We start from the raw sequence: 22,925 nt of genomic DNA on the forward strand, positions 1-22,925 counted from the left end.
ACAGACAGAGAGAGAGAGCTTAGTTGTGAATTGATGCAGCACCTTGATCGTATTTCCTCTGATCATCAGGTGTGTTGATCTTGTTGAGCTGGGCCAGATATCCAGGACTGTAGACTTGGGGCTCCCCAGACACCAGCACACTGCCCACACTGCCCACGTCCTGCTGACTGTCTGCACTGTGCACCAGGCCATCTAGCCGGTGCTTGAAGCGACGCTTGATGGCTCTGCTGGGACCAAAGCCAAACGACGTCCAGTACAGAATGAGCCAGTATCCCACACACACCGTCACCAGGATGACCGACAGGCGCTTGACCTTTAGACGTGGCATGACCCCAGCTGACATTCAGGGCAGTGAGATGCCAGGGGAATCACCTCACAAGTCTTTCACCACACATTCACTGACATGTCTGTCATTTTGGCCATCAAGCCTCTGAAGAAAGTGGGAAAACATTTTTTTTCAATCAAAAAGACTTTAAGTCAAAGTCAAATCTAACACAAAATACGTAAACCAAGGTAACTTTAATTTGACTAAATGATATGTATGTCAGTCAAGACAAGTAACAACACTGCATTGTTGCCATGACAGTCCAGAATGGCTACTGTGATGTATTGTACACATATCCAGACCATGACAGAAATAAGACAGGAATAACGTTATCAGTATCATGTATCAAAAACAGAAATTACACAAGGTTTAGCAAAAGAAACATGAATAATTACTATATACAAGAATGTTAAACATGACTGAAGAAAAAACAACAACAAATAAGACCAGAGTATGAAAACACTCCACAAATTCATTCTAAAATATCATAATTTATACACACACACACACACACACACACACATACACACACACACACGCACACACACACAACACACACATGCGCGTGCACGCATGTACATGTGTGTATGTGTATTTATAAGATGAGAAAATTAAAATTGCACATTCCATATTGCACATTTATTGTAGACATTGTAATATATTTTCCAATAATACTTTTAAAAATATTTCACTTTTGAAACAACATCAACATACCACCTATTATGCACATGCATGCAAACTCATACTACACACAGAATTATGTATGCTTGAATTCACACACACAAACACACATATTTTGGTGTATAAGGATTTAAAAGGTGGACCACACCAGTAAACTTGTATGACAGAGTGTGAGGGTGAGAGAAAGAGAGAGGGAACTTGACTTAGATGATTTAATGCACAAGGCCATATGCCCGTGTCATGCGGACGAGGATATGTAAAAATAATGTGCAGCAAAAACAAACACCAAACTTAAGTAAACAACACATTCAATACATATCAGTACACATACAAACATGAGAGAGAGAGAGAGAGAGAGAGAGAGAGAGAGAGAGAGAGAGAGAGAGAGAACAGTATGAACATCATAATCGACTTACAGGACCGAAAGAAAACACGTCTGATATCGTCAGAAAAAAAATACTCAATCAACACATCCCGCTGTTTTCTTTTGTTTTTCATCCAGCATCTGGCACTTTTCCTCTTGCTCTTTGTCAGTCGACTAACAATGAAGTTCGTCTGCTCTCTGCTTTCTGCAGTCTTATATTTCATTGACAGTCTTTGGGCAAGGTCTAGAAGTCTTGCTTGTTATAAATCACCAAATTAAAAAAAAGTCAAACTAAATGAAAAAGATGAAAATAAGAAATGAAAACAAGACACGTTTAAACAGTATACGAAGTTAGTGCGGGTTCTTTTCCCAAAACTTTTTTCCGGCCACATAGCATTATCGCCCTTGGTTCAAGGGAAGAAACTTGCATTGACTGGTCACGTGACCGACAAACGCTGCTGTGAGCGGAAAGTTTGAATGTTTTGGTGTTCATCGACATAATCATTCGGATTACCTTGCAGTTTTCGTGTAGAAGGTAAGACTCAAGGCACAGAAACGTTTTCTGTTTTTGAAGTTACTTTGTCTTTATCCACTACATACCTGTGTATTATATCAAATGTTAAAATTAACTGAATTGAAAATCCAGCCATTGACATTGTACTGGAACTTGTGGAAGGCCAAGTTTACGGAGACGGAAGAGCCTCATTTTGACTTGTCGCACTTCCAGTCTGTAAATTGGCCAGTAATTAAAAACCAGAATTTTGTCTTTTGGCACCTCTGCTGCAGTTATAACAAAATACATATACCACAGAAAAGAGACACCATGTATTTCTTTCAGTTTCTATCTCTGTCTCTGCACCCCCGCCCCTGTTATTGCTATGTGTATAATTTTTTTTATATATTTTTCATTAGACTTACTGTTTTATAATTATATTCACATTAGTAAAGTATTTTTTAACATACACAATGTATGCTTATGTGTGCGTGTGCGAGAGAGTGAGAGAGAGAGTGTGTGTGTGTATGTGTGTGTGTGTGTGTGTGTTCTGTGGGTTTTTAAAAAAATGTCGATTATTGATAATTATTGATACCATGCTTGTGTGCGCGCGCGCGCGTGTGTGTGTGTGTGTCTGTGTGTGTGTGTGTGTGTGTGTGTTATTTTTACCATGCTTATGCCATTATCGATTATGTAGTATAGTATTCAAATTCTATGACCTTACGTAGCATTGCCTAGTGCATGCAATGACATATATATATATATATATATATATATATATATAATGTAGTTTTGTGTAGTGTAGACCCTGTTTAAGGGCGGGGACTGGATGAAAAAAAGCGCGCCAGTACTTAGGTATTATCCACCATAATAAAGAATTTGTCTTGTCTTGTCTTGTCTTGTCTTGTCTTGTCTTGTCTTGTCTTGTCTTGTCTTGTCTTGTCTCTGTCTGTCTGTCTGTCTCTCTCTCTCTCTCTCTCTCTCTCTCTCTCTCTCTCTCTCTCTCCTTTTTTCTCTGTGTAAAGTACTATATAGTATCTTTTAGATATTTTTTTCTTTTTATATTTAAGTTGATTTAAGCTTTTTAAATCGGCATACATCCTTGCAGCAGTGTGTTCAGGAATACAGAGGTGGATGATTTACTATAGATGCTTTAAGTAGTCTGATCATTATTATTATTATTGCAATTTCTTTAAAGTAAGGGGGATGTTGAATTACTGATATTTAGCCATGCGTGCTACTTCTTCTTGGATAACTGCCTGCTTTCAACGAGTTGAAGATTCTAGCATAATAATTTTGGGGGGTTCGGTTTGCTGCTCTGCAGGGAATGCAGTCAGTGCTAGCCTATTGACTAGTGGGGGGTGATAGGGAGTAGGGGCCACCACACTCACTATTTCAGGCCTTTAGGCAGGCAGAGGTAGCCCTTGTTTGTTGTGGGTGGGAAGGGCAGGGAAAATATGGGAATATTAGTGTATGCTACTTGTTAGTAACAGAGTTGGATAGAGACTACCGGTACTTATTCCAAATGCTGAAATAAAGCATGCTGGGATGATTTAAAATCAAATGGTTGTGGTTTTCTTGACCATTTGGGTAACGCAACAACTACATTACTGGTCATACTTGTTGACTTACTGTCTCAGACATTAGGGGCACACAGTGTAGTTGCTCACATTGTCACAGAAATGAAATGTCTCAGCAGTGTGTTAAGGACCACAGACCAGACAAGCTGCATGATGTAGATCTGTGTTCATATATTTATACATAAAACTAAAAGTATACATGATCATCATTATGATTATGGTAATTAGTACTGATAATAATTATGGTAATGACATGCATATGTATTGTTTTGGTAGTTGTTTCAGTTTGTTTCTTATGGATGTGTCACTGGCTTTAGCCAAATCCATCCGCTACACATCTGCTACCAGTGCTAGGCAGATGCCTGACACTGTAACAGCACAGCAGCATAACCCAATGCATGAGTCAGGCTTTGAGTACTTGCATATATATATATTTAATATAATATATATTAAATATAATATATTTCTGTATCTGTTACAGTGTTTAGAGGGAATGTCTTCTACAGAATTTTGCTGAAACATTGCCAAGGTTCTTTTTCACTTTCAGTGTGCCAAGTGCATGCTACAAATACAATGCAGTCATTGATATATTGTAATCATTGAGTCATTGACCAATATATTGTTTCACTTTCAGCAGTGTATGTAGGGAGCAGAACAGCACACAGTAAACAGCTGTTCATGGACAGATCTGTCAGTGTAATATCTTAATTATGGCAATATCAACATTTCTTCCCATGTACTCTTTTCATTGAGTTACGTTTTGAACAAGGAAAAAGTTGAGCTACAGAGCTACATTTCTTCCCCTTTCAAGTGCTGTAATGGCCAATAAAAGAGCAGAGGGGAAGAAATGTAGAGTATATTACAATGTTATTAACCAATATATTTACAACTTTTTCCGTCTTCAAAATGAAACAGTACAGGGGAAGAAATGTGGTTATTGCCTTAATTATTATATATTGTCATTTAAATCAGATGTCATTTTAATATCCCTTGGGCAAACCAAATTCTTCTAACTGAAACAGTGAGAGCAGTGTGTGCAGGGAGCAGAGCAGGATGACACAGGCGCTGACCATCAAAGATGTCCTGCTGCAGTGCCAGACCAGCATGCAGTGCCACAACAAGCTGGTCAAGGTCCTGAAGAAAATCTACATGACGGTCAGTCCACATCTTTCTCACTCCTGCCATGTGTCTGATGCATGATGAATAGTTAATGGCAGTTCAGGTCAGCTGCATAAGGAAGGGAAAAGTCTGTTACCTTTCTCATCACTTTTGGATGTTCAAGTGTTCATGCACATGTATGTATTCATGACACCGGGAAAAGAGACCTGATGGGCTAGCATGTACATTAAATACAGTTCAAACAAAATGTTTGAAATCTTTCTCACAAATTTTTTTTGTTTTTTTACTCTGATCTCAAGACAGAGGCAGTGCTCACTGCTTGAGCAATTGACAATTGTGGGTTTATAGAAAAAAAGGATTTCACTTTTCAGTCATGCCTCCACTAGCTCTGGGAGGGTAGTCGAGGAAATAATGATTGGAAAAATACTTGTTGCTCAGCACACAACAGAAATGGATCATGGGTGTGGCTGTTTTTCCAAGGGTTATATTTCAAACAAGATGATGTGGGACTGCTTGGTTAATGGGCTTTATAATAATGCTTGTACTTTGTGGATGTCACTGGCAACATTCATACTTTGTTTGGATACTATTACTATGATAGTTTGAACATTTGTATAATTGTAACAGTAGCCAGTATCTCAGATGTACACCAGTGTGACTGAAATTAATGTTTGTACTGTGATAACATCAACAGCTGTAAGTGTAAGTGTAACCACAGACCCTGATGTAGTGTGTGTGTTTACTGTATCATTCAGTGTATGTACTGTGATAACACCAACATGTGTAACCACAGACCCTGATGTAGTGTGTGTGTGTTTACTGTATCATTCAGTGTATGTACTGTGATAACACCAACATGTGGAACCACAGACCCTGATGTAGTGTGTGTGTGTTTACTGTATCATTCAGTGTATGTACTGTGATAACACCAACATGTGGAACCACAGACCCTGATGTAGTGTGTGTGTTTACTGTATCATTCAGTGTATGTACTGTGATAACACCAACATGTGGAACCACAGACCCTGATGTAGTGTGTGTGTGTTTACTGTATCATTCAGTGTATGTACTGTGATAACACCAACATGTGGAACCACAGACCCTGATGTAGTGTGTGTGTGTTTACTGTATCATTCAGCGTATGTACTGTGATAACACCAACATGTGGAACCACAGACCCTGATGTAGTGTGTGTGTGTTTACTGTATCATTCAGTGTATGTACTGTGATAACACCAACATGTGGAACTACAGACCCTGATGTAGTGTGTGTGTTTACTGTATCATTCAGTGTATGTACTGTGATAACACCAACATGTGGAACCACAGACCCTGATGTAGTGTGTGTGTGTTTACTGTATCATTCAGTGTATGTACTGTGATAACACCAACATGTGGAACCACAGACCCTGATGTAGTGTGTGTGTGTTTACTGTATCATTCAGTGTATGTACTGTGATAACACCAACATGTGGAACCACAGACCCTGATGTAGTGTGTGTGTTTACTGTATCATTCAGTGTATGTACTGTGATAACACCAACATGTGGAACCACAGACCCTGATGTAGTGTGTGTGTGTTTACTGTATCATTCAGTGTATGTACTGTGATAACACCAACATGTGTAACCACAGACCCTGATGTAGTGTGTGTGTGTTTACTGTATCATTCAGTGTATGTACTGTGATAACACCAACATGTGGAACCACAGACCCTGATGTACAGTGTAATTGTCTGTGTTTACTGTTTGTACTGTGACAATATCAACAGCTGTAATTGTAATCAGTGTCCCTGATTTATAATGTAATTGTATGTGTTCACTGTTTGTACTGTGACAACTGTAACCACAGACCCTAATGCACAGTGTGAGTGTGTTTACCGTTTGTACTGTGATAACATCAACAGTTGTAACTGTCATCACTGTCCCTGATGTACAGTGTGTGTCGCTGTGTGCACATTTATTGTTTGTACTGTGAAAACACCAACAGTTGTAACTGTCATCACTGTCCCTGATGTACAGTGTGTGTCGCTGTGTGCACATTTATTGTTTGTACTGTGAAAACACCAACAGTTGTAACTGTCATCACTGTCCCTGATGTACAGTGTGTGTCGCTGTGTGCACATTTATTGTTTGTACTGTGAAAACACCAACAGTTATAACTGTCATCACTGTCCCTGATGTACAGTGTGTGTCGCTGTGTGCACATTTATTGTTTGTACTGTGAAAACACCAACAGTTGTAACTGTCATCACTGTCCCTGATGTACAGTGTGTGTCGCTGTGTGCACATTTATTGTTTGTACTGTGAAAACACCAACAGTTGTAACTGTCATCACTGTCCCTGATGTACAGTGTGTGTCGCTGTGTGCACATTTATTGTTTGTACTGTGAAAACATCAACAGTTGTAACTGTCATCACTGTCCCTGATGTACAGTGTGTGTCGCTGTGTGCACATTTATTGTTTGTACTGTGAAAACACCAACAGTTGTAACTGTCATCACTGTCCCTGATGTACAGTGTGTGTCGCTGTGTGCACATTTATTGTTTGTACTGTGATAACATCAACAGTTGTAACTGTCATCACTGTCTCTGAAAGTCTGATGTATACTGTGTGTCACTCTGTGTGTGTTTACTGTTTGTACTGTGATAACATCAACAGTTGTAAAAATGTAGTTCTGTAAGTGTAAACACTGTCCGTCATGTACACAGTACAGTGTGTTTCACTGTGTGTGTCTGTTTACTATTTGTACTGTGTTAACATCAACTGTAATGACAGTTCCTGATGCACAGTGTGATTGTGTGTGTTTACTGTTTGTACTATGATGGTAACACCAACAGCAGTACCTGTAAGTCTAACCTGTAAGTGCACAGCATGGTTGTGTTGTGTGTGCCAGATGGGGGTGGAAGAGTTCTGGAAGGAGCTGGAGCAGCTGATCAAGTTTCCCATGGTGGTGTACAACCGAGAGCCCACTGTGGAGCGCACCATTGACTTCCTGGCCAAGTTTGTCACTGCCCTGTCCCCCTCCCCCACCCAGCCAACTGCTGACAGTGACGCGGGTCCCCAGCATGACCAGGAGGATAGCAACCCTGTGCTGCAGAGACTGTTCGACTTCCTCCTGCAGGTGTGGCACTGCTGCTTTCTGGCCTTTTGCTTCAGGAATAATGGGTGTTTGGGACACAGACCTGGGGTGTGTTGCTGTTTGAAATTAAATCTAACTATATCCAGCTGCATAGATGACTGTAACATATAGTCATCTATGCAGTTGAATGTACTTGGTATCAGGTAATACTAGTTATTGTATGAGGTGATGAAATGTCATTGGCAATTGATAAAGGTAGTAGGCAGTTCAGAGTTGTGCCAGCAATACAATGACTGGCCTTCCCCACCAACCTCTTTACATGATGCTTCATCTGAGACAGATAGAGTAGTACCAGTACTGTAGTAGACACTCTTTACATTTCCTCTGCTGTTTTAAAGAGAATCTAGTGTTTCCTAACTTAATTATTCTACTTATTGATACATGGCATTGATTGGACATGGAAAAAAAGCATTTTTTTATTTATTTGTTCATTAATACACAAGCAGCATGTTATAAATCGAGAATGTGGATAAAAGAAGGTTCTGGAGATTTCTATAGGATTTAGAAATATACTATTAGTATAATATAACTAACCTGACTAAGGCATTTCAGCCAACAGTCCTGTCTTTCACAGTGAGCAGAAAGCTGCTTAGGGAAGCTAAGATGAAAGCAGCACAGCATATGTATGTATGTACATGTATATTAGTATACATGACAAGGTGTGGTGTGTGTACGGAGCAGTGTACATGATAAGGTATTGTGTGTTGACAGCACCACAATGTTATATGTACAGAGCAGTGTACCTGACACAAGGCGTGGTGTGCTGACAGCACCACAGTGCTATTTGTACAGAGCAGTGTACCTGACACAAGGCGTGGTGTGTTGACAGCACCACAGTGCTATGTGTACAGAGCAGTGTACATGACACAAGATGCGGTGTTGACAGCACCACAATGCTATATGTACAGAGCAGTGTACCTGACACAAAGCGTGGTGTGTTGACAGCACCACAATGCTATGTGTACAGAGCAGTGTACATGACACAAGGTATGGTGTGTTGACAGCACCACAATGCTATGTGTACAGAGCAGTGTACATGACACAAGGTATGGTGTGTTGACAGCACCACAATGCTATGTGTACAGAGCAGTGTACCTGACACAAGGTATGGTGTGTTGACAGCACCACAGTGCTATGTGTACAGAGCAGTGTACCTGACACAAGGCGTGGTGTGTTGACAGCACCACAGTGCTATGTGTACAGAGCAGTGTACATGACACAAGGCGTGGTGTGTTGACAGCACCACAGTGCTATGTGTACAGAGCAGTGTACATGACACAAGGTATGGTGTGTTGACAGCACCACAGTGCTATGTGTACAGAGCAGTGTACCTGACACAAGGTATGGTGTGTTGACAGCACCACAGTGCTATGTGTACAGAGCAGTGTACCTGACACAAGGCGTGGTGTGTTGACAGCACCACAGTGCTATGTGTACAGAGCAGTGTACATGACACAAGGTATGGTGTGTTGACAGCACCACAATGCTATATGTACAGAGCAGTGTACCTGACACAAGGCGTGGTTTGTTGACAGCACCACAGTGCTATGTGTACAGAGCAGTGTACATGGCACAAGGTATGGTGTGTTGACAGCACCACAGTGCTATATGTACAGAGCAGTGTACCTGACACAAGGCGTGGTGTGTTGACAGCACCACAGTGCTATGTGTACAGAGCAGTGTACATGACACAAGGCGTGGTGTGTTGACAGCACCACAATGCTATATGTACAGAGCAGTGTACATGACACAAGGCGTGGTGTGTTGACAGCACCACAGTGCTATTTGTACAGAGCAGTGTACATGACACAAGGCGTGGTGTGTTGACAGCACCACAATGCTATGTGTACAGAGCAGTGTACATGACACAAGGTGTGTGTCAACAGCACCACAATGCTATGTACAGAGCAGTGTACATGACACAAGGTGTGGTGTGTCGACAGTACCACAATGCTATGTGTACAGAGCAGTGTACATGACACAAGGTGTGGTGTGTCGACAGCACCGCAATGCTATGTGTACAGAGCAGTGTACATGACACAAACTATGGTGTACACAGCAGTGTACATGACACATGTATGGTGTGTTGACAGCACCACAATGCGAACGACCGGGCGGTCAGGTTCCGGGCCTGTCAGCTCATCACCAAACTGCTGGGCAACCTGGGAGAGGAGGCGTCCATCGACGACGACCTCTACGAACAGGTGTTCCATTGCATGCTGGAGCGACTGCGTGACAAGGCGGCCATGGTGCGTGTGCACGCTGTGCTGGCCTTGGTCCGGCTGCAGGACCCCACTGACGACACCTGCCCTGTCATTAAAGGTCAGTGTTGTGTTGTGCTTCCCTCTTGTCCACACTGCTGCTGTGTTGAGGTGCTGAGTGTTGAGTGCAGTGTTGTGTTGTGCTTCCCCCTTGTCCACACTGCTGTGTTGAGGTGCTGAGTGTTGAGTGCAGTGTTGTGTTGTGCTTCCCTCTTGTCACACTGTCTGCTGTGTTGAGGTGCTGAGTGTTGAGTGCAGTGTTGTGTTGTGCTTCCCTCTTGTCCACACTGTCTGCTGTGTTGAGGTGCTGAGTGTTGAGTGCAGTGTTGTGTTGTGCTTCCCTCTTGTCCACACTGCTGTGTTGAGGTGCTGAGTGTTGAGTGCAGTGTTGTGTTGTGCTTCCCTCTTGTCACACTGTCTGCTGTGTTGAGGTGCTGAGTGTTGAGTGCAGTGTTGTGGTTCCCTCTTGTCCACACTGTCTGCTGTGTTGAGGTGCTGAGTGTTGAGTGCAGTGTTGTGGTTCCCTCTTGTCCACACTGTCTGCTGTGTTGAGGTGCTGAGTGTTGAGTGCAGTGTTGTGGTTCCCTGTTGTCCACACAGTCTGCTGTGTTGAGGTGCTGAGTGTTGAGTGCAGTGTTGTGTTGTGTTGTGCTTCCCTCTTGTCCACACTGTCTGCTGTTTTGAGTGTTGAGTGCAGTGTTGTTGTTCCCTCTTGTCCACACTGTCTGCTGTGTTGAGGTGCTGAGTGTTGAGTGCAGTGTTGTGGTTCCCTCTTGTCCACACAGTCTGCTGTGTTGAGGTGCTGAGTGTTGAGTGCAGTGTTGTGCTTCCCTCTTGTCCACACTGTCTGCTGTGTTGAGGTGCTGAGTGTTGAGTGCAGTGTTGTGTTGTGCTTCCCTCTTGTCCACACTGTCTGCTGTGTTGAGGTGCTGAGTGTTGAGTGCAGTGTTGTGGTTTCCTCTTGTCCACACAGTCTGTGTTGAGGTGCTGAGTGTTGAGTGCAGTGTTGTGGTTCCCTCTTGTCCACACAGTCTGCTGTGTTGAGGTGCTGAGTGTTGAGTGCAGTGTTGTGTTGTGCTTCCCTCTTGTCCAGTCTGCTGTGTTGAGGTGCTGAGTGTTGAGTGCAGTGTTGTGGTTTCCTCTTGTCCACACTGTCTGCTGTGTTGAGGTGCTGAGTGTTGAGTACAGTGTTGTGGTTCCCTGTTGTCCACACAATCTGCTGCGTTGAGGTGCTGAGTGTTGAGTGCAGTGTTGTGGTTTCCTCTTGTCCACACTGTCTGCTGTGTTGAGGTGCTGAGTGTTGAGTACAGTGTTGTGGTTCCCTGTTGTCCACACAATCTGCTGTGTTGAGGTGCTGAGTGTTGAGTGCTGTGTTGTGTTGTGTTGTGGTTCCCTCTTGTCCAGTCTGCTGTGTTGAGGTGCTGAGTGTTGAGTGCTGTGTTGTGTTGTGTTGTGGTTCCCTCTTGTCCAGTCTGCTGTGTTGAGGTGCTGAGTGTTGAGTGCAGTGTTGTGGTTCCCTGTTGTCCACACAGTCTGCTGTGTTGAGGTGCTGAGTGTTGAGTGCAGTGTTGTGCTTCCCTCTTGTCCACACAGTCTGTGTTGAGGTGCTGAGTGTTGAGTGCAGTGTTGTTGTTCCCTCTTGTCCACACAGTCTGCTGTGTTGAGGTGCTGAGTGTTGAGTACAGTGTTGTGGTTCCCTGTTGTCCACACAGTCTGCTGTGTTGAGGTGCTGAGTGTTGAGTACAGTGTTGTGGTTCCCTGTTGTCCACACAGTCTGCTGTGTTGAGGTGCTGAGTGTTGAGTGCAGTGTTGTGGTTCCCTCTTGTCCACACAGTCTGCTGTGTTGAGGTGCTGAGTGTTGAGTGCAGTCCAGTTAGCATGTTGGTGTCTTGTATTTGTTGCTGTTTATTGTTGCTTATGGTCCAGTCGACCACACAGGTCTTGAACTGGTTACACTGAAGTGACATACCAAGTGCTGTAATAATAATTAGGTTATACCATTGAGTGATCCTTGCTCACCCATACCACTTCAGTCAACCAGCCTGTCAGTAACCTAACGGTACAAATGTTTCTGCATTTTACAGATTGCCATTTTGGTGATTAAAAAAAGAAAGAAAGAAGAAAAAGAAAAGATTTTTGCGAGTTTCTAGATAACCAAAATGACAGGGATATATGAAGATGGTTTAAAAAGAAGAAAGAAAAGAAAAAAAGAACAGCAACTTAACAACTTACATACATTGTTGAAATACTAATAATGCTGAGTACAGTGCAGTGACAAACATGACTGTCTTTGTTACTGTTCAGTGTAGTGTGGAAACACATGATGTTCACAGCACTGACAATGCCACTGTGACTGTCCACAGCCTACCTGTTCCTGATGACCTCTGACCCAAACCCTGAGGTGAGGAAGACGATAGTGTCTCACATTGCCCCGTGCCGCAAGACCCTGGTGGCCATCCTGGAGCGCACGCGTGACGTGAAGGACACGGTGCGACAGGCGGCCTTCACTGTGGTGGCTGACAAGATCCCCATGAAGGCCCTCACCATCAGCCAGAGGGTCCAGCTTCTGCAGCAAGGACTCAACGACAGGACCGGTGAGCCACACCACCACCACCACCACCACCACCATCATCCTCCTCCTCCTCCTCCTCCTCCTCCTCCTCCTCCTCCTCCTCCTCATTATCATCATCATCATGACAATATTGATATTCACAATGAATCAGGATGCAATAGTCAAAGGCACAAAACTAAGGCAGAGCTTGAATAGGAATAGATTAATACCAGTTTTACTCTGCAACAGTAAACACCTCTTTGCAATTTCATTAACGTGTATTGGAGATAGGTCCAAGATTTAGCCATATTTACAGGATGTAAATGCTTTAATGAAAAGAATTGTATTGGACACCAACTTTTCTTTACTTTCAACTAGTTTTCAAACAGCATCTGCTCCTAATGACAAGTGCTGAAAAGTGTGGTGTGTCAAAGATGAAAACAAAGTGGGAGAAAGTTGCTGGGAGCAGCAACAGGCCATTGCAGGCAGTGGTGAGTGCTGTGATCATTGCCTGAAGTCTGACCACTTGCCCTGTGATGTGCGTGTTGCTGAATGGTCAGTGACAATGGAACCAATGTTGTGTTGTGCAGACAGTGAAGAGGGTGTGTGTCAGCAAGATGGTGCAGTGACAGTGGAACCTGTGTTGTGTTCTGCAGAGAGTGTGTGTCAGCAAGATGGTGCAGTGACAGTGGAACCTGTGTTGTGTTGTGTTGTGCAGAGAGTGTGAGGAGAGTGTGTGTCAGCAAGATGGTGCAGTGACAGTGGAACCTGTGTTGTGTTGTGCAGAGAGTGTGAGGAGAGTATGTGTCAGCAAGATGGTGCAGTGACAGTGGAACCTGTGTTGTGTTGTGCAGAGAGTGTGAGGAGAGTGTGTGTCAGCAAGATGGTGCAGTGACAGTGGAACCTGTGTTGTGTTGTGCAGAGAGTGTGAGGAGAGTGTGTGTCAGCAAGATGGTGCAGTGACAGTGGAACCTGTGTTGTGTTGTGCAGAGAGTGTGAGGAGAGTGTGTCAGCAAGATGGTGCAGTGACAGTGGAACCTGTGTTGTGTTGTGCAGAGAGTGTGAGGAGAGTGTGTGTCAGCAAGATGGTGCAGTGACAGTGGAACCTGTGTTGTGTTGTGCAGAGAGTGTGAGGAGAGTGTGTGTCAGCAAGATGGTGCAGTGACAGTGGAACCTGTGTTGTGTTGTGCAGAGAGTGTGAGGAGAGTGTGTCAGCAAGATGGTGCAGTGACAGTGGAACCTGTGTTGTGTTGTGCAGAGAGTGTGAGGAGAGTGTGTGTCAGCAAGATGGTGCAGTGACAGTGGAACCTGTGTTGTTTGTGTTGTGCAGAGAGTGTGAGGAGAGTGTGTGTCAGCAAGATGGTGCAGTGACAGTGGAACCTGTGTTGTGTTGTGTTGTGCAGAGAGTGTGAGGAGAGTGTGTGTCAGCAAGATGGTGCAGTGACAGTGGAACCTGTATTGTGTTGTGCAGAGAGTGTGAGGAGAGTGTGTGTCAGCAAGATGGTGCAGTGACAGTGGAACCTGTGTTGTCGTTGTGCAGAGAGTGTGAGGAGAGTGTGTGTCAGCAAGATGGTGCAGTGACAGTGGAACCTGTGTTGTGTTGTGCAGAGAGTGTGAGGAGAGTGTGTGTCAGCAAAATGGTGCAGTGACAGTGGAACCTGTGTTGTGTTGTGCAGAGAGTGTGAGGAGAGTGTGTGTCAGCAAGATGGTGCAGTGACAGTGGAACCTGTGTTGTGTTGTGCAGAGAGTGTGAGGAGAGTGTGTGTCAGCAAAATGGTGCAGTGACAGTGGAACCTGTGTTGTGTTGTGCAGAGAGTGTGAGGAGAGTGTGTGTCAGCAAGATGGTGCAGTGACAGTGGAACCTGTGTTGTGTTGTGCAGAGAGTGTGAGGAGAGTGTGTGTCAGCAAAATGGTGCAGTGACAGTGGAACCTGTGTTGTGTTGTGCAGACAGTGAAGAGAGAGTTTGTCAGCAAAATGGTGCAGTGACAGTGGAACCTGTGTTGTGTTGTGCAGAGAGTGTGAGGAGAGTGTGTGTCAGCAAAATGGTGCAGTGACAGTGGAACCTGTGTTGTGTTGTGCAGAGAGTGTGAGGAGAGTGTGTGTCAGCAAGATGGTGCAGTGACAGTGGAACCTGTGTTGTGTTGTGCAGAGAGTGTGAGGAGAGAGTGTGTCAGCAAAATGGTGCAGTGACAGTGGAACCTGTGTTGTGTTGTGCAGAGAGTGTGAGGAGAGTGTGTGTCAGCAAGATGGTGCAGTGACAGTGGAACCTGTGTTGTGTTGTGCAGACAGTGTGAGGAGAGTGTGTGTCAGCAAGATGGTGCAGTGACAGTGGAACCTGTGTTGTGTTGTGCAGAGAGTGTGAGGAGAGTGTGTGTCAGCAAAATGGTGCAGGGTTGGCTGCGGAGCTCTGAGGGCAATGTGTTGGACCTGCTGCATGGCCTGGACGTGGAGAACTCCACGCAGGTCTGTCGGGACATGCTGCAACACCTCTTCTCTGATGCCCCCATTGCTGACCTCATCGCAAACTTCAGTCTGCTGAATGACCAGTGAGGGACAGCCTTTGTCTCTGTGTGTGTGTGGTTGTATGTGTGTGGGGTGTATGGCTGAGGGTTCGTGCATCCTCGTGTGTCAGTCTGTGTGCACGTGTGTGTGTGTTTTGTGTGTGTGTTTGTGTGCATGCGTGTCTTTGTGAGAGAGAGAGAGAGTGAAAGAGAATAGATGAATAAATATAAAGTACTCACTGACATGAATATATTTATGCATTCATACAAAGTACCAATGTGTTTTGCTTTGCTCAGCTGCATTGAAGAAACAGTGTCACAGGCAGAATATGACGACGCGCCATTGTGTACGTGTTGGGTAAGGTGTACTGACAGTGTTGGTGTGACTGTGACAGGTGTGTCATCCCAGCTGACAAACTGACATATGACAGTGTTGGTGTGACTGTGACAGGTGTGTCTTTCCTGTAAACTGACATGTGACAGTGTTGGTGTGACTGTGACAGGTGTGTCATACCAGCTGACAAACTGAGATGTGACAGTGTTGGTGTGACTGTGACAGGTGTGTCTTTCCTGCAGACTAGCATGTGACAGTGTTGGTGTGACTGACAGGTGTGTCATCCCAGCTGACAAACTGACATGTGACATTGTTGGTGTGAATGTGACAGGTGTGTCATCCCAGCTGACAAACTGACATGTGACATTGTTGGTGTGAATGTGACAGGTGTGTCATACCAGCTGACAAACTGACATGTGACAGTGTTGGTGTGACTCTGACAGGTGTGTCATCCCAGTTGACAAACTGACATGTGACAGTGTTGGTGTGAATGTGACAGGTGTGTCATACCAGCTGACAAACTGACATGTGACAGTGTTGGTGTGACTGTGACAGGTGTGTCATCCCAGCTGACAAACTGACATGTGACAGTGTTGGTGTGACCGTGACAGGTGTGTCATACCAGCTGACAAACTGAGATGTGACAGTGTTGGTGTGACCGTGACAGGTGTGTCATACCAGCTGACAAACTGAGATGTGACAGTGTTGGTGTGACTGTGACAGGTGTGTCTTTCCTGTAAACTGACATGTGACAGTGTTGGTGTGACCGTGACAGGTGTGTCATACCAGCTGACAAACTGAGATGTGACAGTGTTGGTGTGACTGTGACAGGTGTGTCTTTCCTGTAAACTGACATGTGACAGTGTTGGTGTGACCGTGACAGGTGTGTCATACCAGCTGACAAACTGAGATGTGACAGTGTTGGTGTGACTGTGACAGGTGTGTCTTTCCTGTAGACTAGCATGTGACAGTGTTGGTGTGACTGACAGGTGTGTCATCCCAGCTGACAAACTGACATGTGACAGTGTTGGTGTGACTGTGACAGGTGTGTCATCCCAGTTGACAAACTGACATGTGACAGTGTTGGTGTGACTGTGACAGGTGTGTCTTTCCTGTAAACTGACATGTGACAGTGTTGGTGTGACTGTGACAGGTGTGTCATCCCAGCTGACAAACTGACATGTGACAGTGTTGGTGTGACTGTGACAGGTGTGTCATCCCAGCTGACAAACTGACATGTGACAGTGTTGGTGTGACTGTGACAGGTGTGTCATCCCAGCTGACAAACTGACATGTGAAAGCGCCATGTACTGGAGAGAGCTGTGCAGCTACGTTCACAAGGCTGGCACTGACTATGAACAACACCTGGACATGGTCCTACCTGCCTGCCTCAACTTCTGCTCTTACCTGAACAGGTAGGTCCGCTGACCTTGCCTGACTGGTTTAGGAATGTTAACTGCAGGGTGGATTTAGAACACTGTGCTGTCCCTGGCTTTCACTGTATTTCTTACAGAGGACAGAAAGAAGACAGATGATTACATTGCAATGTCTTGGGTTTGTGACTGTCAGCTTGAGAATGGGAGAACACCTGTCTTCCTTTGATGGCAGGCTTCTAGAAAACACTTTATTGTTCCTGAAGCATTCTGTTTATCAGTGTGTGCTTCAGTGTTCTTCTGATTGTGTGTGTGCTTCAGTGTTCTTCTGATTGTGTGTGTGTGTGCTTCAGTGTTCTTCTGATTGTGAGTGTGGATTGCAGTGTTCTTGTGATTGTGTGTGTGTGCTTCAGTGTTTTTCTGTTTGTGAGTGTGTACTTCAGTGTTCTGATTGTGAGTGTGTACTTAAGTGTTCTGATTGTGAGTGTATACTTCAGTGTTCTGATTGTGAACGTGTACATGAATGTGTACTTCAGTGTTCTTCTCATTGTTATTGTGTACTTCAGTGTTCTGATTGTGAGTGTGTACTTCAGTGTTCTGATTGTGAGTGTATACTTCAGTGTTCTGATTGTGAATGTGTACGTGATTGTGTAGTTCAGTGTTCTTCTCATTGTTATTGCATACTTCAGTTTTCTGATTGTGAGTGTGTTTTTTTGGTTTTTTTCTCAAGGCCTGACTAAGTGCGTTGGGTTACGCTGCTGGTCAGGCATCTGCTTGGCAGATGTGGTGTAGCGTATATGGATTTGTCCGAACGCAGTGACGCCTCCTTGAGCTACTGAAAGTGAAACTGAAACTGAGTGTGTACTTCAACAGTGTTTTTCTGATTGTGAATGTGAGTGTGTACTTCAGTGTTCTGAATGTGAGTGTGTACTTCAGTGTGTTTTTTTGTATTTTCTTCTGATTGTGAGTGTGTAGCAAAGTTATCTCATTGTGAGTATGATGTGTGTGTGTGTGTTTGTGTTGTTGTGTGTGTGTGTGTGTGTTTGTGTTGTTGTGTGTGTGTGTGTGTGTGTGTGTGTGTGTGTGTTGTTGTGTGTGTGTTTGTGTTGTTGTGTGTGTGTGTGTGTGTGTGTGTTTGTGTTGTTGTGTGTGTGTGTGTGTGTGTGTGTGTGTGTGTTGTTGTGTGTGTGTTGTTGTGTGTGTGTTTGTGTTGTTGTGTGTGTGTGTGTGTGTGTGTGTGTGTGTGTGTGTTGTTGTTGTGTGTGTGTGTGTGTGTGTGTGTGTGTGTGTGTGTGTGTTGTTGTTGTGTGTGTGTGTGTGTGTGTGTGTGTTGTTTGTGTGTGTGTGTGTGTGTGTGTGTGTTGTGTGTGTGTGTGTGTGTGTGTGTGTGTGTGTTGTTGTGTGTGTGCAGAGTGGTGGGTGAGCTGGTTGGGTGTGGGGACCTGGACAGACAGCTGGAGCTGGAGTTCATCATCCAACACTTGCTGCACCTGTTCTCCTGCATGGACCTCAGTGACCAGGCCTGCAGGTAACTGACCTCTTCTCTCTCCTTTCTCCTTCATCGTCACACCTGTTCTCCTGCATGGACCTCAGTGACCAGGCCTGCAGGTAACCTGACCTCTTCTCTCTCCTTTCTCCTTCATCGTCACACCTGTTCTCCTGCATGGACCTCAGTGACCAGGCCTGCAGGTAACTGACCTCTTCTCTCTCCTTTCTCCTTCATCGTCACACCTGTTCTCCTGCATGGACCTCAGTGACCATGCCTGCAGGTAACTGACCTCTTCTCTCTCCTTTCTCCTTCATCGTCACACCTGTTCTCCTGCATGGACCTCAGTGACCAGGCCTGCAGGTAACATGACACACCTGTTCTCCTGCATGGACCTCAGTGACCAGGCCTGCAGGTAACCTGACCTCTTCTCTCTCCTTTCTCCTTCATCGTCACACCTGTTCTCCTGCATGGACCTCAGTGACCAGGCCTGCAGGTAACCTGACCTCTTCTCTCTCCTTTCTCCTTCATCGTCACACCTGTTCTCCTGCATGGACCTCAGTGACCAGGCCTGCAGGTAACCTGACCTCTTCTCTCTCCTTTCTCCTTCATCGTCATACCTGTTCTCCTGCATGGACCTCAGTGACCATGCCTGCAGGTAACCTGACCTCTTCTCTCTCCTTTCTCCTTCATTGTCACACCTGTTCTCCTGCATGGACCTCAGTGACCATGCCTGCAGGTAACCTGACCTCTTCTCTCTCCTTTCTCCTTCATCGTCACACCTGTTCTCCTGCATGGACCTCAGTGACCAGGCCTGCAGGTAACATGACACACCTGTTCTCCTGCATGGACCTCAGTGACCAGGCCTGCAGGTAACCTGACCTCTTCTCTCTCCTTTCTCCTTCATCGTCACACCTGTTCTCCTGCATGGACCTCAGTGACCAGGCCTGCAGGTAACCTGACCTCTTCTCTCTCCTTTCTCCTTCATCGTCACACCTGTTCTCCTGCATGGACCTCAGTGACCAGGCCTGCAGGTAACCTGACCTCTTCTCTCTCCTTTCTCCTTCATCGTCATACCTGTTCTCCTGCATGGACCTCAGTGACCATGCCTGCAGGTAACCTGACCTCTTCTCTCTCCTTTCTCCTTCATTGTCACACCTGTTCTCCTGCATGGACCTCAGTGACCATGCCTGCAGGTAACCTGACCTCTTCTCTCTCCTTTCTCCTTCATCGTCACACCTGTTCTCCTGCATGGACCTCAGTGACCAGGCCTGCAGGTAACTGACCTCTTCTCTCTCCTTTCTCCTTCATCGTCACACCTGTTCTCCTGCATGGACCTCAGTGACCAGGCCTGCAGGTAACCTGACCTCTTCTCTCTCCTTTCTCCTTCATCGTCACACCTGTTCTCCTGTATGGACCTCAGTGACCAGGCCTGAAGGTAACCTGACCTCTTCTCTCTCCTTTCTCCTTCATCGTCACACCTGTTCTCCTGCATGGACCTCAGTGACCAGGCCTGCAGGTAACTGACCTCTTCTCTCTCCTTTCTCCTTCATCATCACACCTGTTCTCCTGCATGGACCTCAGTGACCAGGCCTGCAGGTAACCTGACCTCTTCTCCTTTCTCCTTCATCGTCACACCTGTTCTCCTGCATGGACCTCAGTGACCATGCCTGCAGGTAACTGACCTCTTCTCTCTCCTTTCTCCTTCATCATCACACCTGTTCTCCTGCATGGACCTCAGTGACCAGGCCTGCAGGTAACCTGACCTCTTCTCTCTCCTTTCTCCTTCATCGTCACACCTGTTCTCCTGCATGGACCTCAGTGACCAGGCCTGCAGGTAACCTGACCTCTTCTCTCTCCTTTCCCCTCCCTCCTTCATTTTCAGTTCAATTCAGTTCAATTCAATTCAATTCAAAATAGTTTATTATCTGCTTCAACCAAAAAACAGAAAATTTTCTTTAGGCTCACTTAAAATGCCCGTCAGCAAAAAAACAAACAAAAAACAACAACAAAAAAACACAAAAAAAACACACTGCCTCCTCTTACCTTTTTTCTTTTCAAATATGAGTTCTGTGTGTGTGGCACAATAGTGTCTACCACTGAACCAAAGAAGTAGCAATAGCAGCATTTTGTTGACATTCACACAGCCTGCTTCTGTCCCCTGCTCTAATCTCCCAGCTGTGGCCAGGAAAGTTGTGTGTGTTGTGCTGTTGTTACCCCACCCTTTATCCAGTTCCTAAACTGGCTGCCTTTTTGTTTTTTTTATTTCGGTTTGGATATATCATTTTGATTTATTAAATCATTAATCTAATTACTTATCTATTTATATATTTATCTGTGTATCTTATCTTCATATTATTTTATTTTTGCTAAGTGTGTTGGTCATGCTGCTGGTCAGGCATCTGCTTTGCAGATGTTGTTTTGTGTATGGATTCATCTGAACGTAGTGATTCCTCCGTCAGGAACTGAAGTGTACTGTGGCTCCCTGTTTCTGTTTTTCCGGTATAATGCCTCAGTTCTGTGTTGTGCTAATGTTACCCTCCTTTCATAGTGGTCTGTTGTGTGTGTTGTGCTGATGATACACTCCCTCCATCCTACACTGTGGCCAGGAAAGATGTGGTGTGTGTTGTGCTGATGATACACTCCCTCCATCCTACACTGTGGCCAGGAAAGATGTGCTGTGTGATGTGCTGTAACCCTCCCTCCATCCTACACTGTGGCCAGGAAAGTTGTGCTGTGTGATGTGCTGTAACCCTCCCTCCATCCTACACTGTGGCCAGGAAAGTTGTGCTGTGTGATGTGCTGTAACCCTCCCTCCATCCTACACTGTGGCCAGGAAAGATGTGCTGTGTGTTGTGCTGATGATACCCTCCCTCCATCCTACACTGTGGCCAGGAAAGTTGTGGTGTGTGTTGTGCTGTAACCCTCCCTCCATCCTACACTGTGGCCAGGAAAGATGTGGTGTGTGTTGTGCTGTAACCCTCCCTCCATTGTACACTGTGGCCAGGAAAGTTGTGATGTGTGTTGTGCTGATGTTACCCTCCCTCCATCCTACACTGTGGACAGGAAAGTTGTGGTGTGTGTTGTGCTGATGATACCCTCCCTCCATCCTACACTGTGGCCAGGAAAGTTGTGGTGTGTGTTGTGCTGTAACCCTCCCTCCATCCTACACTGTGGCCAGGAAAGATGTGCTGTGCGTTGTGCTGTAACCCTCCCTCCATCCTACACTGTGGACAGGAAAGTTGTGCTGTGTGTTGTGCTGATGATACCCTCCCTCCATCCTACACTGTGGCCAGGAAAGTTGTGGTGTGTGATGTGCTGTAACCCTCCCTCCATCCTACACTGTGGCCAGGAAAGATGTGCTGTGTGTTGTGCTGATGATACCCTCCCTCCATCCTACACTGTGGCCAGGAAAGATGTGTGTGTTGTGCTGATGATACCCTCCCTCCATCCTACACTGTGGCCAGGAAAGATGTGCTGTGTGTTGTGCTGATGATACCCTCCCTCCATCCTACACTGTGGCCAGGAAAGTTGTGGTGTGTGTTGTGCTGTAACCCTCCCTCCATCCTACACTGTGGCCAGGAAAGTTGTGATGTGTGTTGTGCTGATGATACCCTCCCTCCATCCTACACTGTGGCCAGGAAAGATGTGTTGTGTGATGTGCTGATGATACTCTCCCTCCATCCTACACTGTGGCCAGGAAAGTTGTGGTGTGTGTTGTGCTGATGATACCCTCCCTCCATCCTACACTGTGGCCAGGAAAGTTGTGGTGTGTGTTGTGCTGTAACCCTCCCTCCATCCTACACTGTGGCCAGGAAAGATGTGCTGTGTGTTGTGCTGATGATACCCTCCCTCCATCCTACACTGTGGACAGGAAAGTTGTGCTGTGTGTTGTGCTGATGATACCCTCCCTCCATCCTACACTGTGGCCAGGAAAGTTGTGGTGTGTGATGTGCTGTAACCCTCCCTCCATCCTACACTGTGGCCAGGAAAGATGTGCTGTGTGTTGTGCTGATGATACCCTCCCTCCATCCTACACTGTGGCCAGGAAAGATGTGTGTGTTGTGCTGATGATACCCTCCCTCCATCCTACACTGTGGACAGGAAAGTTGTGATGTGTGTTGTGCTGATGATACCCTTCCTACACTGTGGACAGGAAAGTTGTGTGTGTTGTGCTGATGATACACTCCCTCCATCCTACACTGTGGCTAGGAAAGTTGTGGTGTGTGTTGTGCTGATGATACACTCCCTCCATCCTACACTGTGGCCAGGAAAGATGTGCTGTGTGATGTGCTGATGATACCCTCCCTCCATCCTACACTGTGGCCAGGAAAGATGTGGTGTGTGATGTGCTGATGATACCCTCCCTCCATCCTACACTGTGGACAGGAAAGTTGTGCTGTGTGTTGTGCTGTAACCCTCCCTCCATCCTACACTGTGGCCAGGAAAGATGTGCTGTGTGTTGTGCTGTAACCCTCCCTCCATCCTACACTGTGGCCAGGAAAGTTGTGTGTGATGTGCTGATGTTACCCTCCCTCCATCCTACACTGTGGCCAGGAAAGATGTGTTGTGTGATGTGCTGATGATACCCTCCCTCCATCCTACACTGTGGACAGGAAAGTTGTGGTGTGTGTTGTGCTGATGTTACCCTCCATCCATCCTACACTGTGGACAGGAAAGTTGTGGTGTGTGTTCTGTAAGCCTCCCTCCATTGT

At 45.6% G+C, this 22,925-nt stretch overlaps 2 protein-coding genes across 4 annotated transcripts in view; one reads left to right on the top strand and one right to left on the bottom strand.

The window, feature by feature from the left end:
* The window catches only part of LOC143293365 (polypeptide N-acetylgalactosaminyltransferase 11-like), a 37,666-nt gene extending 35,901 nt beyond the window's left edge, over positions 1 to 1,765 (bottom strand). Inside the window, exons 1-2 of the mRNA XM_076604170.1 lie at positions 1,423 to 1,765; positions 43 to 430 (exon numbers count right to left, since the gene is read on the bottom strand). Of these exons, the coding sequence (XP_076460285.1) occupies positions 43 to 343 (301 nt within the window). The 5' untranslated portion in view covers positions 344 to 430; positions 1,423 to 1,765. The remainder of the gene's footprint in view (positions 1 to 42; positions 431 to 1,422) is intronic.
* Positions 1,766 to 1,819: 54 nt separating this feature from the next.
* LOC143294022 (condensin complex subunit 3-like) overlaps positions 1,820 to 22,925 on the top strand; it is a 59,803-nt gene continuing 38,697 nt past the window's right edge. For 2 of the 3 annotated variants that reach the window (XM_076605412.1, XM_076605414.1), the window contains exons 1-8: positions 1,820 to 1,905; positions 4,475 to 4,598; positions 7,458 to 7,685; positions 9,797 to 10,025; positions 12,328 to 12,558; positions 14,870 to 15,062; positions 16,617 to 16,766; positions 18,136 to 18,252. In XM_076605412.1, the coding sequence (XP_076461527.1) occupies positions 4,497 to 4,598; positions 7,458 to 7,685; positions 9,797 to 10,025; positions 12,328 to 12,558; positions 14,870 to 15,062; positions 16,617 to 16,766; positions 18,136 to 18,252 (1,250 nt within the window). In that variant the 5' untranslated portion in view covers positions 1,820 to 1,905; positions 4,475 to 4,496. The remainder of the gene's footprint in view (positions 1,906 to 4,474; positions 4,599 to 7,457; positions 7,686 to 9,796; positions 10,026 to 12,327; positions 12,559 to 14,869; positions 15,063 to 16,616; positions 16,767 to 18,135; positions 18,253 to 22,925) is intronic. The other variant, XM_076605413.1, reaches the window with a different exon arrangement.

The sequence above is a fragment of the Babylonia areolata genome, chromosome 19 (assembly GCF_041734735.1).
Source record: "Babylonia areolata isolate BAREFJ2019XMU chromosome 19, ASM4173473v1, whole genome shotgun sequence".
In the NCBI taxonomy this organism is placed as follows: domain Eukaryota; kingdom Metazoa; phylum Mollusca; class Gastropoda; order Neogastropoda; family Buccinidae; genus Babylonia; species Babylonia areolata.